The following is a 16,342-nucleotide window of genomic DNA, read 5'->3' as shown; positions in this document are numbered from 1 at the left end:
GGACAGAAGAACCATCCAGCTGAGCCCAGCCCAAGTATCTGACCCATAGAACTGTGAGCAAATGTGGTGACTGTTGTTCTGAGGTAGGGCAATTCTCAACAATAGATAAGTGATAACCAGCTCTTAGGAAAGCCCACCTCAAAACACTTTTCATAGAAGTTCCTCATCATGTTGGAGATGAAGTCTTTGGCTCTCTGAAAGTCTGGGGGATCAATGCTTCCTGAGCCGTCCAGGATGATGGCAATCTCAGTGCCTGGCCAAGACAAACAGGTCAGGAGTGGGCATGAGATGTGAAGGCAGCATGTGTACGGTACATGCCCCTGTTGTAGGCCTGAGGGCTCAATTCAGGGAAGAAGTTGGAGAACCTCCCAAGAGGGAAGCCTTTTTTTTTTTTTTTTTTTATGGAGCTTCACTCTGTTGCCCAGGCTAGAGGGTAGTGGTGGGATCTTGGCTCACTGCAACCTCTGCCTCCCAGGTTCAAGCAATTCTCCTGCCTCAGCCTCCTAAGTAGCTGGGACTACAGGTGCACACTACCACGCCTGGCTGATTTTTGAATTTTTTAGTAAAGTCGGGGTTTCACCATTTTGGCCAGGGCTGGTCTCGAACTCCTGATCTCAAGTGATCCGCCCACCTTGGCCTCCCAAAGTGCTGGGATTACAGGCGTGAGCCACCATGCCTGGCCCCAAGAGAGAAGCTTTTGTCTCCCCCTTCAAAAAGAGAGCTAGAACCTGGTCAGGTTTTGCTTGCTGTGTGAGCCATTCCCATCACTACCACTCTCTGAGCCTCAGTTTCCCCACTTATAAGATAGAGTGGGTGGAGCTGGTACTGGTCAGGCCTGTAAAGTCCAGCCACTGCTCCCCATCTCTCAGACTGAGGCACCCCTCACCCTTGGAGGCTGCAGCCTAGGGGTGCTCTGAGTCTATCAGAGCCACCCAGATCTGCCTCTTCTCACCAGCTTCCTCCTCCTCCTCGTCTTCCTCCTCCTCCTCATCTTCCTCCTCCTCCTCCTTCTCCAGAGCCCGGCGCCGCCTGGCTGTGTTTGCATCCTCTCCCTTGCTGTCTTCTTTGTTGCTATAGCAGTCTCCAGTGTCCACACGTGCATCTGGATCCAGGAGATTTTCTTTAAAAACATACATGGAAGAGCTGAGAGTCAGAAAGGCTCCGTCCTCACCCGAGCACGCTCACATGTGGTTCTGCCCTGATTCCTTTTATGTGATGCCTCAACCCTGCCTTGCTCCACCGTGGGCCTGTGTCCCGCTACATTTGCCGTGAGCTGGTGCCTTTTCTTGGAGACCAAGGAGATCTCTTTAGAGCTATCCAAGGCCAGTGAATGTCCAGTCCTTACCAAGGTCGAAGAAGTTGGCCTGAGCCTGGGGACGGAGGTCAGGGCCCAGGAGGCCACAGGTGCCTGTGAGTTCTGAGCTGAGGCTGTGAGGCCGCCGGGCCAGCACTTGAATGCATATCTGGGGGAGGGAAGAGAGGGTAGGGAGACACCAGGTCACCCCCGCGTTCCTGAGCTACACCCATATTCTCACCCCCATTCTAGAACTCAGTGGATCAACCAGGCAGGGGGCACAGGAGTGGCTGGCCCACCCCTCACCAGGTGTAGGGGTCTGTGCTGGGGTCAAGGCTGAGGCCGACACCTGCATGAGTGTGCTGGGTCACAGGGAACACCTAGGTCAGCCCTGGTATCAGCATAGGTGGTCAGAGCTACAGTCAGCTGGGGCTGGCACCAGGGAGATGCTAGACTACTCAGCCTCTGAAATAGCGTGCCAGTAGGAACCAGTCTCAACACCAGGGTCAACCACGAGGGTTAGCACCAGCCTCCCTAAGGCCCTCCCTCTTGCCCATGCACTCACCAAAACGCCGTGTTGGCTCCGGACAACGGTCACTCCCCGGTGCCTCCCCTTGGGGATGGGGACATGCTCTGAAAAAGTTAAACCCAGGTAAGGAGGAGGGGACTCTGGGAGGCAGAGACCCAAAGCCAAGGTCAGAGGGCACAGAGCCACCTTGGTCAGGCCCCTATGAGGAACTGTTGGCCACTCAGAGAAGCCTCTAGAAAGCTAGAATGGGGGACTTCAAGGTCAGGACTGGACATGTTCAGGGCCGAGTGCCCATCCCTGGGGCTCATTTGCTGGCCCATTTAACACATGCCCATTGATGTCTGCTCTGTGCCCAGCCTTGTGAGTGTGGTGATGGGCGTCCAGCAATAGCTGATACCTGCTGCTTTTCCTCAGTGAGCTTGGTCGAACAGGTAGGTGGAGAAGCACTGCCTGGTGGGTGTGAAGGTGCCAAGGAATGTGCAAGAAACCGCGGGACTGGCTGTGTGGACCGAGGAACCGCCAGCCCCACAGACCCATCCTGGGGAATCTTACTGCCCCACAGCCTCAGGGGCAGAAATGGTAGCTCGTTCCTCTTCCTCCCCACTGTCAGCCTCAGGATACTGTTTTATTTTTGAGTCATGGAATCACTCAGTCAACCCTGCTGGACTGAGATTGAATCTGTTCAACTCAGTGCCTCTCAGACGAGGATTTTTTTTTTTTAAAACAGAATCTTGCTCTGTTGCCCAGACTGGAATCCAGTGGTGCAATCTCAGCTCACTGTAACCTCCACCTCCTGGGTTCAAGCGATTCTTCTGCCTCAGCCTCCCAAATAGCTGGGATTATAGGTGTGCACCACCACACCTGGCTAATTTTTGTATTTGTAGTAGAGATGGGGTTTTGCCATATTGGCCAGGCTGGTCTCGAGCTCCTGACCTCAAGTGATCCACCCGCCTCAACCTCCCAAAGTGCTGGGATTATAGACGTAAGCCACAGCATCCCCGCCTCAGACAAGGATTCTATTTATATATTTATATAGCGCCAAGAGGTTGTCAGTAAATCTGTGACTTGAGTTTGATTGGATAGGATGGATAGAGTTTAGTTAATGAATGAATCAGGTTCATTCATTCATTCATTCAAATGGCATTTATTGAGTACCTAATATATGCCAGGCCCCATGCTAGTTACTAGGATGGCTACAGTTAGACTGAATAGGTAGGGGGTGAATTCCACTGAGGTGTGACGAGTCAGTTGCATCAGGAAGGGCTAGAGTTTCGAATCAGCTGCCACTAAAAGTGTGACCTTTGTCATACTGGTAACCAGAAGACTTACATTATCTGAACTGTTGCTTCCTCTCTTGTAAATGGTGTGGTTGTAAGGATGAAAACTAAATGACTCAGAGGACTGCCAGGCACACAGTGGACACACAATACATTGTAGGGATCGTTTCTGTTGCTAGGATTGCATCAGGAAAGGTGGCCGGGGGTTAGGATTGGGTTGGGGTGGGACTGGGCATGGGGATGGAATCTTGCTGTGGGTGATGCTAGAGTCGAGGGGTGAACGGGCTGGATTAGGCAGGGCTGGGGTTGGAATGGTTTGAGTTTAGATGAGGGGGATTTTGCAAGAAAGGGGGTCCTGGGGAGCATTCCCTGAAGTTAGGGCTGACTTACCTACAGAATGACAAAGGATTTCATCCTGCACAAGGGAGCATCGATGGAGGGGCCCTGGTGTCCTCTGGGTTCTGGGGCTGGTGACCAGGAGCCTGAGTGGGAGGGGAGATTACAAAGCTGAGCTGACTGATGTTCCTCGTCTTCTCCCTGCCTGCCCAGCGCACTTCCCATTCCGGTTGCCGGGGCTCACAGGTTCCCTGTGTGGCCTGCAGATTCCTAGCCCAGACTCTGAATTATGGGGAAAACATTCCTGCGCCAGGCAGGAAATGGTTAAATGCAACCCCTCTCTGCCTGCTGCCCACCCTGACAAAGAAGGGGTGATACTGATGGTTAATAAAAACTCTGCTCGCTTGTGGGGGTAGGGATGGGGAGGCCAGAAAACCACCAGCGTTGGGGTTGGTTCTATTGGGGGGCACTGCTGGCTTCCTGGTGGGCCACCCAGGGGGCCTTCCCTGCCTGGCCTTAGTTCCTGAGACAGCACGTTGGTGCCCCTATCCTGTGGGTTAGTCAGAACTGGAGGTTTGGAGGCCAGGGTGCAGTGGCTCACACCTGTAATCCCAGCACTTTGGGAGGCTGAGGCAGGTGGATCACCTGAGGTCAGGAGTTTGAGACCAACCTGATCAATATGGTGAAACCCCATCTCTACCAAAAATACAAAAATTAGCTGGGCGTGGTGGCGTGTGCCTGTAGTTCCAGCTACTCAGGAGGCTGAGGCAGGAAAATGGCGTGAACCAGGGAGGCGGAGCTTGCAGTGAGCCGAGATCACGCCACTGCACTCCAGCCTGGGCGACAGAGCGAGACTCTGTCTCAAAAAAAAAAAAAAAAAAAGTCATGATGTGGCTACAGTGGGTTGGGACAGACTAAAGAGCACAGGATGGGGGTAGAAATGAGACACCATCTCCACTTCCTCAACTCCTATCACTCTACATTTTAATACATTATGAAATATATTCACATATCGGCGTGGCTTACAGAATAATAACAAAGTCTGCACCTGTGCATGCATCTGCCCACCCCCAGCTGAACCCACCCCAAGGGGACTTCCCACCCTCTGAGTCAGCTCCTGTGAAGGTCACCAGGGGTCCCTACAATGCCACATCCAACGGGCCCCTCTCTGTCCTTGTCTTCCTCAACCTCTCAGAAACCCTGGGACATAAATAACCATCTCCTTGAAACACTTTCTTCTAGATTTTTCTGCAGACTCTCTCCTCATTCCTCAAGCCTTCGCTAGTGCCTTTGGGGTCTGACCTCTATCTGCCACCAGGATCCAGGGACTGGGTCACTGTCGTCCTTGCCGGCACACTCTCCCTAGTGATCCCTTCCAAGCCCGTGGCTTCAATACACCTATAAAGGCTGAAATTCCCACCTCTCCATCTGCTATTGTAGGCAGAATCATGGCCCCCCAAAGACGGCCACGTCCTAGTCCCCAGAACCTGCAAATATGTTGCCTTTTATGACCAAAAGGACTTTGTAGATATGATTAAATAAATTTACAATCATGAGATGTGGGGTTATCCTGGATTATCTGGGTGGGCTCCGTGAAATCACAAGGGTCCTTCTACGAGGGAGGCCCTGGAAACAAGGCTGCAGGGTAGCGTGGGTAGGCTGCAGGGACTCGGGGCTGTTGAGGCAGAGAGGAGAAGCGGCAAGACCGCAGGGAATGCTGGGAGCCTCCCAAGGAGGCCTCTCCCATCCCAGAAGCCCCCAGGGCTATCCTGGGTGGGCTGTAAAGCCCCCGTGTAATCACAAAGGTCCTTCTGTGAAGGAGGCAGGAGAATCAGAGTCAGAGAAAGACGTGAAGCTTGTTGTGCTGCAGGCTTAAGGAGGAGGAGGAGGAGGCCATGAGCCAAGGAATGCAGGCAGCTTCTAGAAGCCAAAAAAGGCAAGAAAACAGATTCTCCCCCAGAGCTTCTAGAAGGGACCCAGCCCTGATGACACCTTTTCAGACTTCTGACCTCCAAAATTAGAAGATAATAAACTTGCATCTGGGCTCAGTGGCTCACACCTGTCATCCCAGCACTTTGGGAGGCCGAGGCAGGCAGATCACCTGAGGTCAGGAGTTCAAGACCAGCCTGGCTAACATGGTGAAACCCCGTCTCTACTAAAAATACAAAAATTAGCTGGGTGTGGTGGTGCATGCTTGTAATTCCAGCTACTCGGGAGGCTGAGGCAGGAGAATCACTTGAACCTGGGAGGTGGAAGTTGCAGTGAGCCGAGATCTCACCACTGCACTCCAGCCTGTGTAAAAGAGTGCAAAAAAAAAAAAAAGAGATAATAAACTTGTGTTGTTGTAAGCCACTACATTTGTGGTAACTTGTTACAGTGTCAGTAGGAAACAAACAGAACTTGTGGTCTTTCCTGTCAAGCCTGCTTCTTCTCATCTTCCCCGCCACAGCCAATGGCACCAGCAACCACTAAGTCCTAAAGGTGAAGCCCAGGAGGCATCCTCACTTCTGTTGTGTTTTCACTCATGCCCTCCATCCAATCCACCTGCCAACCCCGTTGGTTCTTTCTCCAAATTCTTTCTTTTTTTTGAGACGGAGTTTCACTCTTGTCGCCCAGGCTGGAGTGCAATGGCGCAATCTCAGCTCACTGCAACCTCCGTCTCCTGGGTTCAAGCGATTCTCCTGCCTCGGCCTCCCAAAGTGCTGCGATTACAGGCACCTGCCACCATGCCCAGCTAATTTTTGTGTTTTTAGTACAGACGGGGTTTTCACCCTGTTGGCCAGGCTGGTCTTGAACTCCTGACCTCAGGTGATCCACCCACCTCAGCCTCCCAAAGTGCTGGAATTACAGATGTGAGCCACAATGCCCAGCTCTCCAAATTATTTCTAGAAAGCAGCTCTTCTTCAAATGCTCCTTCCATCATCATCCTGCCTTGTCTATGGTAATAGCCTCCTGTTATTTTGTGGGGTTTGTTTGTTTTTCAGGTAGCATCTTGCTCTGTTGTCCAGGTTGGAGTGCAGTAGTGTGATCACAGCTCACTGCAGCCTTGACCTCCCAGGCTCAGCAATCCTCCTACCTCAGCCTCACAAGTTGCTGGGCCTACAGGAGCGAGTTATCGTGCCCAGCTGATTTTGTTTATATGTTTTATAGAGATGAAGTCTTACTGTGTTGCCCAAGCTGATCCTGGACTCAAGCACTCCCACCTTGACCTTCTAAAGTGTTGGAGAGGGCCGGGCGCGGCGGCTCACGCCTGTAATCCCAGCACTTTGGGAGGCCAAGGCAGGCGGATCATGAGGTCAGAAGATCAAGACCATCCTGGCTAACATGGTGAAACCCCATCTACTAAAAATACAAAAAATTAGCTGGGCGTGGTGGCAGGTGCCTGTAGTCCCAGCTACTAGGGAGGCTGAGGCAGGAGAATGGCATGAACCCAGGAGGCGGAGCTTGCAGTGAGCCGAGATTGTGCCACTGCACTCCAAGCCTGGGCAACAGAGCGAGACTCCATCTCAAAAAAAAAAAAAAAAGCACTGGAGAAAGACGTGAAGCTTGCTATGCTGCAGGCTTAGGAGGAGGAGGAGGCCATGAGCCAAGGAATGCAGGCAGCTTCTAGAAGCCAAAAAAGGCAAGAAAATAGATTCTCCCCCAGAGCTTCTAGAAGGGACCCAGCCCTGCTGACACCTTTTCAGACTTCTGACCTCCAAAACTACAAGAAAACTTCTATATAATAGAAGTGAGCCACCATGCCTTACCCATTTATTTGGTTTTTAATTTATTCATGTAGTTTTTTTTTTTTTTTTTTTTTTTAAGACAGAGTCTCCCTCTGTCGCCTAAGTTGAAGTACAGTGGCGTGATCATGGCTTACTGCAGCCTCAACCTCTCAGGCTCAAGCGGTCCTCCCACCTCAGTCTCCCAAGTAACTGGGACCACAGATGCGTGCCATGACACCTGGCTAAATTTTCTTGTTTTGTAGAGACGGGGTTTTGCCATGTTGCCCAGGCTAGTCTCGAACTCCTGGGCTCAGGCAATCTTCCTGCCTTGGCCTCCCAAAGTGCTGGGAGTGAGCCCTGTGAGTTACAGTGAGTTTCAGGCATGAGCCACAGCACCTGGCCCACTCATGTAGTTTACACCATGTCCCTTCTGTCAGTGGCAGCCCCAGTTCCTCGGTGACCAGTGTCAGCATTTCCTGCCTCAATCCCTCCATCGTGCTGTTCCCTCCACCATGTTGTTCCCTTCACCGTGCTGTTTCCTCCACTGTGCTGTTCCCTCTCCAGCTTTCTGTTCCCTCCACCTGCTGTTCCCTCTCCAGCTTGCTGTTCCCTCCACCACGCTGTTCCCTCCACCACGCTGTTCCCTCTACCACGCTGTTCCCTCCACTGCGCTGTTCCCTCTACCTGCGGTTCCCTCTCCAGCTTGCTGTGCCTCCACTGTGCTGTTCCCTCCACTGCGCTGTTCCCTCCACCGCACTGTTCCCTCCACCTGCTGTTCCCTCTCCACCTTGCTGTTCCCTCCACATGCTGTTTCCTCTCCAGCTTGCTGTTCCCTCCACCACACTATTCCCTCCACTGTGCTGTTCCCTCTACTGCACTGTTCCCTCCACCTGCTGTTCCCTCCACCTGCTGTTTCCTGTGCCCGGAACCATCACCTTCCCCTCTCCCCAAGGTTGGCTTATTCTCCTTCCCCAGCCTCGCCTGTCACCTCCTCATAAATGCTTTCTCTACCCACCCCGCCTCACAACCCAGTTACTCTGCTTCGCATCACCCTGTTTGATTTCCTTCTCAGAACCTGTCATCGTCTGATACTGCCTATTATCTGTCTTCCCCACCAGACACAAGGCTCCCCAAGGATCTTGTCTATCTTCTTCACCATGTTATTCCCAAGGCCTGGAGCAATGCCTGGCACAGAGCAGGGGCTCAGTAAGTATTTGTTGAACAGCAGCCCAGGTGACAGCTGAGGGGGCTCATCTGGGACAGGGCTGAGGGCGGAGAGCTGGGTGCAGCTGAGAGCTGCTCCTCTGTTCGGGCTCTGCAGCTGAGCCCCCAAATTAGGTCGCTCCCTTAGCAACCCTGCCTCTCTCCCCAGCCCTGACCTCAGCCCTAGACCCAGCATCTCCCTCCCTGCTCCCCCATGAAGGGTGGAGTCAAAACCGGGCTCCACCCCAGACCCCGTTTTGGTGCGGTAGGTGCAGGCCTCCAGTCTCTCCTCCTCAGTCCTCTGCCCAGGCTGTTTCCTCTGCCTGCGATGCCTCCTCCTGCAGACCAGTCATCCCAAACCCCAGATCCTCAGGAAGTCTTCCCAAAGGAAGTGCAGCCTGATCCCCTCCAGGCCCTGCAGCAGCCCTGACTATAGCACCCCACCCCAATCCCCACCCTTTCTTCCCACCTGGATGGTGCGTTCCCAGGAAATCATCATGTACAGCTGTGCAGGCTGTGCACTGCAGATCCCAAGACTGCCATTCATGTCGCCGTCATGCGATGACATGGCCTGGGCCGTGTGAGCTGCCCCTGCTCCCCACACCTTTTATCCCCTACTGCCAGGGGTCTGCAGGTTTGCTGAGCACGTGTCTGACAAACCAAGTAAACATTGACCGACCAGCTGGGCGCGGTGGCTCACGCCTGTAATCCCAGCACTTCGGGAGTCCGAGGCGGGTGGATCACGAGGTCAGGAGATTGAGAGCACCCTGGCCAACACGGTGAAACCCCGTCTCTACTAAAAATACAAAAAAAAATTAGCTGGGTGTGGTGGCGGGCACCTGTAGTCCCAGCCACTTGGGAGGCTGAGGCAGGAGCATGGCGTGAACCCAGGAGGCGGAGCTTGCAGTGAGCTGAGATTGTGCCACTGCACTCCAGCCTGGGCAACAGAGTGAGACTCCGTCTCAAAAAAAAAAAAAAAAAAAAATTGACTGACCAGCTCTGACAGACGACTGGCCATTAGCGGACAGTCACAGGGGCCCTATTACATCCTGAACTGGGTACAGCCCAGCAACCCTTGTCCATCTCCTGCTTTTATTTATTTATTTAGTATTTTTTCTTTGTTTGTTTGTTTTTTTGAGATGGAGTCTCACTCTGTCACTCAGGTTGGAGTGCAGTGGTGCGAACCCGCCTCCCGGGTTCAAGTGATTCTCCTGCCTCTGCCTCCCAAGTAGCTGGGATTACAGGCGTGCACACCATCACACTTGGCTAATTTTTGTATTTTTATTAGAGAAGGGGTTTCACCATGTTGGCCAGGCTGCTCTCGAACGCCTGACCTCAGGTGATCTACCCACTTCGGCCTCCCAAAGTGCTGGGACTACAGGCATGAGCCACCATGCCCGACCTTATTTAGTATTTTGTATTTAAATTTTTAATAATCTTTTTAACTTGTCACTGACTTGAAGCTCACATCTTGCCTTCACCCAGCTATAACCTGTCATGTTCTCAGGGTCTATTTCTTTTTTTTTTTTTTGAGACGGAGTCTCACTCTGTCACCCAGACTGGAGTGCAATGGCATGATCTCGGCTCACGGCAACCTCTGCCTCCCGGGTTCAAGCGATTCTCCTGTCTCAGCCTCCCGAGTAGCTGGGATTACAGGTGCCCACCACCATGCCCAGCTAATTTTATTTATTTATTTATTTATTTATTTATTTATTTATTTATTTATTTATATATTGTATCTTTAGTGGAGATGGGGTTTCACTATATGTTGGCCAGGCTGGTCTCGAACTCCTGACCTCAAGTGATCTGCCGGCCTCAGCCTCCCAAAGTGCTGGGATTACAGGTGTGAGCCCCTGCGCCGGCCCTCAGGGTCTATTTCCATGTCTGCTGTCTGTCCCACCCATACCTTCTGTGGCAACCAAAACCCATGATGCTGCCGGCCCTGGTCTCTTACATTTTAGGAGAGGCAATGTGAGTGAGAGGCACACGTCATTCTCAAGCAGGAGCCCAGCCCCTTCCTTTTTCTAGGGCCAAGTTGGCCAGCCAGTGCACTTCCTGCCCCGTGCAACAGGCCCGTGGTCTCAGGCCCCACCATCTGCAGCAGGAACCCAGAAGTGCCTCCCACCACATCCTCCTCCCCAGCACGTTCAAGCCTGGGAGCCCCTCTCTGCTTCAGCAGGTGTTCAGGGAGGTTTGCTGTTCAGGGAGGTTTGCTGTTCAGGGAGCCCCGCTGGGCCCTCCCGCAGCCCCTGGTGGACTCAGAGCCCTCTGCACCAGGGGCTCCAAACTCTCTCCTGTACCCTGGCCTCTAGGCTTCTGAGGGAGGGGCTGTGAACATCAGTGGGACCTGGAGCTGAGGCGTGGGGTCGCTGGGGTATTGGTGGGAGGGAACTAGGCAGGAGATGGTTACAGAAAACACTAACTGAAACCTGGTCATGTACTGCGAACAGTTTGGAAAACTGCGGAACCAACTGCATAACTTCTGACCCAGCAACTCCACTCCTGAGCACATATGCCCTCCCCCAACATGAGTACATTCTTTGGGATCAACTGTGAGGGGTAAAAAAAAAAAAAAAAAAGGAACATTCATCCATCAAAAGGAGGTGCACACCAGTGCTATTCCTCACAGCCCAAGGAAACTGCCCAAATGCCAGTCATCAGTACTGTTGACACAATGGGATACCCCGGCAGCCAGAAGAAGTACTGCCTCGCGCAACACAGTGGATGAAATTCACAGGCTTCACGTGTAGGGAGAGGAGCCCGAAGTAGCGGGGCACACACTGTATGCCTCATTGATATTAAATTCAAAACCAGGCGAGACTAATCCACGGAAATGAAAGGCAGCTGGAAGTTACTTTTGGCAGCAGATGTGCCTGGAAGGGAGTGCGGGGCTTAGAGGAGGCTTAGGCGAGGCAGCTCACGTGCCCTGGATCTGCACACTGCTTACACGGTGCTTCACTCTGTGGACATTCACTGAGCTGCATGCTTATGAGGTGTGCATCTTTCCTTCCTTCCTTCCCTCCTTCCCCTCCCCTCCCCTTCCTTTTCTCTTTCGACAGAGTTTCATTCTTGTTGCCCAGGCTGGAGTACAATGGTGCGGTCTTGGCTCACTGCAAACTCCGCCTCCCAGGTTCAAGCGATTCTTCTGCCCCTCCCAAGTAGCTGGGATTACAGGCACCCACCACCACGCCCAGCTAATTTTTATATTTTTAGTAGAGATGGGGGTTTCACCATGTTGGCCAGGCTGGTCTCGAACTCCTGACCTCAGGTGACCCACCCGCCTCGGCCTCCCAAAGTGCTGGGATTACAGGTGTGAGCCCTTGTCCCTGGCTGGGTGTGCATTCTTCTGTATGGTATATGTTGATAAAAATTTTACCCAAACCAAACACAATCTTGACCTTTAATTCATCTTCCTGCCACACAAAACTCCCTGAAAACATCACCGCGCCTCCCGGCTTCAAACCCTCTGACTCCTCCAAACCCTCAGTGCCTGGGTGACAGGTACCGCCCACCTCTCCCAGCTCCCTCTGACTCCTCCAAATCCTCAGTGCCTGGGTGACGAGGCACCGCCCACCTCTCCCAGCTCCCCTCTCTGACTCCTCCAAATCCTCAGTGCCTGGGTGACAGGCACCGCCCACCTCTCCCAGCTCCCCCCTCTGACTCCTCCAAACCCTCAGTGCCTGGGTGACAGGCACCGCCCACCTCTCCCAGCTCCCCCCTCTGACTCCTCCAAACCCTCAGTGCCTGGGTGACAGGCACCGCCCACCTCTCCCAGCTCCCCCCTCTGACTCCTCCAAATCCTCAGTGCCTGGGTGACAGGCACCGCCCACCTCTCCCAGCTCCCCCCTCTGACTCCTCCAAACCCTCAGTGCCTGGGTGACAGGCACCGCCCACCTCTGCCCGCTTCCTTTTCTGCTCTCAGCTTTAGCCGCAGGTCATTTTCTCAGTTTCCTGACCTTACGCAGCCGGCCCCCAGGCTTCTGACCAAGCTGTTCTCTGTGCCTGCAATCCCCTTCCTGTTCCTTCTCATGCTAATTCCCACTCACCCTGCAAATCCTAGTAGACGCCGATGAACACACCTGCCTCCATGCTCCCCCCGTACCTCGGACGTCCCCCACCAGAGCTGTTATTTTGTGGGGTCCTTGTCTCACTTGTCATTGTCTGGCTTGTGTTTCCCTCATGAGCCCGGGAGCCCCACGAAGGCAGTGACCATGTCTCCCTTACTCTCTTATTCCCGAAATATTGCCTGGTACTGAGTAAATGCTCCATCAATACTGAATGAATGAATGAATGAATGAGCCCCATCCCTAAAACTTTAATCTAATGGTGACCACACTTTTTTTTTTTTTGAGACGCAGTCTTGCTCTGTTGCCCAGGCTGGAGTGCAGTGGCATGATCTCGGCTCACTGCAAGCTCCACCTCCCGGGTTCAAGCGATTCTCCCACCTCAGCCGCCCAAGTAGCTGGGATTACAGGCACCCGCCACCATGTCCAGATAATTTTTGTATTTTTAGTAGAGACGGGGCTTCACCATATTGGCCAGGCTGGTCTCGAACTCCTGACCTCAAGTGATCCGCCCGCCTCGGCCTCCCAAAGTGCTGGGATTACAGGCATGAGCCACCGCGCCTGGCAATGACCAGACTTTTGACTGCACTGGTGAAACGAGGATCCAGAAAGGACTCTCTAATGATGCTGGAAACATTGAGCTCTGTTTCCCCTGCAACTCTCACGACACACAACAGTCCAGAGACCCCAGGTGAGTGGGGTTTTCCCTCCACCCCAGGCAAGCAGCGCTTTGGCAGCCAACCGCAGCTGAGGGTCCTCACGTTCAACTCAATTCCAACATGCTCCATTCGGAGGTAGCATCAGACCTCCCAGGTCGAGGTCTCAGTCCCACAAGACTGTCCCCCACTTCCAAGGCCAATCACAAGACCCTAGTTATTTTACCTGTGCTTGTGACCAACCAAATATATCAGGGTTCCTGTGACCCCCTCCTGACCCCCTCAATTTCTTTGCTAGAGTGGCTCAGAGAACTTAGAGAAGCACTTACTTACATTTACTGGTTTATGATAAAGGACATTACAGGCTGGGTGCCTTGGCTCATGTCTGTAATCTCAGCGCTTTGGGAGGCAGAGGCAGGCGGATCACGAGGTCAGGAGTTCAAGACCAGCCTGGCCAACATTGGTTAAACCCCGTCTCTACGAAAAATACAAAACTCAGCTGGGCGTGGTGGTGCACACCTGTCATCTCAGCTCCTAGGGAGGCTGAGGCAAGAGAATCGCTTGAACCCAGTGGTTGCAGTGAGCCGAGATCACGCCCCTGCACTCCAGCCTGGGTGGCAGAGCCAGACTCTGCCTCAAAAAGAAAAAAAAAAAGGATATTACAAAGGTTACAGATGAGGAGATGCATAAGGCAAAGTGGGGGTGAGGGGCAAAGCTTCCATGCCCTCTCCAGGGCTACCCTCCAGAAACTTCCATGTGTTCCACTACCCAGAAGCTCCCCAAACCCTGTCCTTTTGAGTGTTTATGGAGGCCTCATTACATAGGCATGATTGATTGAATCATTGGCCACTGGTGATCAACTAAACCTTCAGCCCCTCCCCCTCCCGGAAGATGGGGGTGTGGGGCTGAAAGTCCCAACCCTCTGATCCTGCTGGGGTCTCTCCAGTGACCAGCCCCCCTTCTGAAGCTATCTGGGGGCTGCTGGTCACCCGTCAACTCATTAGCAAAGAAAAAGACATTTATTACTTTGGAGATTCCAAAGATTTTAGGAGTATATGCCAGAAAATGGGACCAAATTTTTTTTTTTTTTTTTTTTTTTTTTTTTTTGAGACGGAGTCTCACTCTGTCGCCCAGGCTGGAGTGCAGTGGCTGGATCTCAGCTCACTGCAAGCTCCGCCTCCCGGGTTTACGCCATTCTCCTGCCTCAGCCTCCCGAGGAGCTGGGACTACAGGCGCCCGCCACCTCGCCCGGCTAGTTTTTTTGTATTTTTAGTAGAGACGGGGTTTCACCGTGTTAGCCAGGATGGTCTCGATCTCCTGACCTCGTGATCCGCCCGTCTCGGCCTCCCAAAGTGCTAGGATTACAGGCTGGAGCCACCACGCCCGGCCGGGACCAAATATTTATTTTGAGACCAAATATATTTTTCTTTGTTATATTGTAAAATATGTATTCAGTCTTGGAATACCAAATACACATTTCACAGTGTCAGAGGATCCAAGTCTGCCTGGCTGTCAGGGTCATGGCCCAAGTCCCAGGGCCTATGAGGCTGCCTCAGGAGCCACCACTACCCATCCATCCTCTATCAAGCAAAGCTCCTGCCCTGCCCAGCCAGGAACCCTGAGCTCCTCACCTGGCTCTGCCCCAGTGCCTGTTTGAACCCTGGGCTCACTTGCTCCCATGTGCTGGGTATGAAGGAAACCCTTGACCACTGACCAGAAGCAAAGCAACTGGATGGGCTGGGGTGGGATGAGGAGGTCACCATCCTAGGCTGGGCCTGCTCAGTGGGAGAGTATACACAGGAAAAGCCCTACCACCACCCAGAAAAAAATGGGGGAGAAATCACTGCTTTGGATTGAAATCAATGACAGAGACATAACAGCAATACATAATACATAAATCTTGACCAGATCTGGCTTTAAAACAACACAGCTCTAGAAGTCATTTTGGGACTGGGCACGGTAGCTCACACCTGTAATCCCAACACTTTGGGAGGCAAAAGTGGGCAGATCATTTGAGGTCAGGAGTTCAAGACCATCCTGGCCAACATGGTGAAACCCTGTTTCTACTAAAAATACAAAAAATTAGCCTGGCGTGGTGGCGTGCACCTGTAGTCCCAGCTACTTAGGAGGCTGAGGCAGGAGAATCGCTTGAAACCGGGAGGCAGAGGTTGCAGTGAGCCGAGATCACGCCATTGCATTCCAGCCTGGGCGACAGAGCAAGACTCTGTCTCCAATAAATAAATAAGTCATTTTGGTGACAACATGGGAAACTGAAATGAGCCTCAGATCTCATGACCCTTTATGCCAGAGCTTCTCCTAACTACAGACGTACTCCTACATCAGCACACGGCCACCATCGCCATCTGAGGGAATGCATATTTTACTTACTTCTTTTTTTTTTTTTTTTTTGAGACGGAGTCTCGCTCTGCCGCCCAGGCTGGAGTGCAGTGGCCGGATCTCAGCTCACTGCAAGCTCCGCCTCCCGGGTTCACGCCATTCTCCTGCCTCAGCCTCCCAAGTAGCTGGGACTACAGGCGCCCGCCACGTCGCCCGGCTAGTTTTTTGTATTTTTAGTAGAGACGGGGTTTCACCATGTTAGCCAGGATGGTCTCGATCTCCTGACCTCATGATCCGCCCGTCTCGGCCTCCCAAAGTGCTGGGATTACAGGCTTGAGCCACCGCGCCCGGCCACTTCTTTTTTTTTTTTTTTTTTGAGACAGGGTCTCGCTCTGTCACCCAGGCTGAACTGCAGTGGCACAATCGTGGTTCACTGCAGCCTCGACCCCCCTGGGCTCAGGCATTTCTCTCACTTCAGCCTCCCAAGTAGCTGGGACGGATTACAGGCTTAAGCCACCATGTCCGGCTGAATTTTTAATGTTTTTTGTAGACAGGGTCTCACTATGTTACCCAGGCTGGTCTCGAACTCCTGGGCTCATGTGATCCACCTGCCTTGGCCTCCCAAAGTGCTGGATTACAGGTGAGCCACTGCACCCGCCAACCTTTGTATATTAAACTCTACAACTTGCCTTTTTCAATGCACAGTATGTTTCCAGATGGATCCAGGTAAACAAGCATTGCACTGGCTTCATTCAAGGGGTCTGCTTTTAGTATAGCATTGCATGAGTTATATCAGTATTTTTCCCATTTTCCTAATGAGGAATATTGTCAGTCTTCCATGATGCCAAACAATCCTACCACAAACATTTTTTGTTTGTTTATTTTTCTTTTTCTGAGACAGAGTTCTCGCACCGTCACCCAGGCTGGAATGCAATGGCA

At 52.6% G+C, this 16,342-nt stretch overlaps 1 protein-coding gene across 4 annotated transcripts in view; it reads right to left on the bottom strand.

The window, feature by feature from the left end:
- The window catches only part of ITGAE (integrin subunit alpha E), an 80,343-nt gene that overhangs the window by 46,774 nt on the left and 17,227 nt on the right, over positions 1-16,342 (bottom strand). For all 4 annotated transcript variants that reach the window (XM_030923668.1, XM_030923669.1, XM_030923670.1 and 1 more), the window contains exons 3-7: positions 3,491-3,582; positions 1,860-1,927; positions 1,346-1,463; positions 953-1,120; positions 138-253 (exon numbers count right to left, since the gene is read on the bottom strand). In XM_030923668.1, the coding sequence (XP_030779528.1) occupies positions 138-253; positions 953-1,120; positions 1,346-1,463; positions 1,860-1,927; positions 3,491-3,582 (562 nt within the window). The remainder of the gene's footprint in view (positions 1-137; positions 254-952; positions 1,121-1,345; positions 1,464-1,859; positions 1,928-3,490; positions 3,583-16,342) is intronic.

The sequence above is a fragment of the Rhinopithecus roxellana genome, chromosome 19, assembly GCF_007565055.1.
Source record: "Rhinopithecus roxellana isolate Shanxi Qingling chromosome 19, ASM756505v1, whole genome shotgun sequence".
NCBI lineage: Eukaryota > Metazoa > Chordata > Mammalia > Primates > Cercopithecidae > Rhinopithecus > Rhinopithecus roxellana.
The sequence above is the reverse complement of the archived record's forward strand: the minus strand, read 5'-3'. Positions and strand labels throughout refer to the sequence as shown.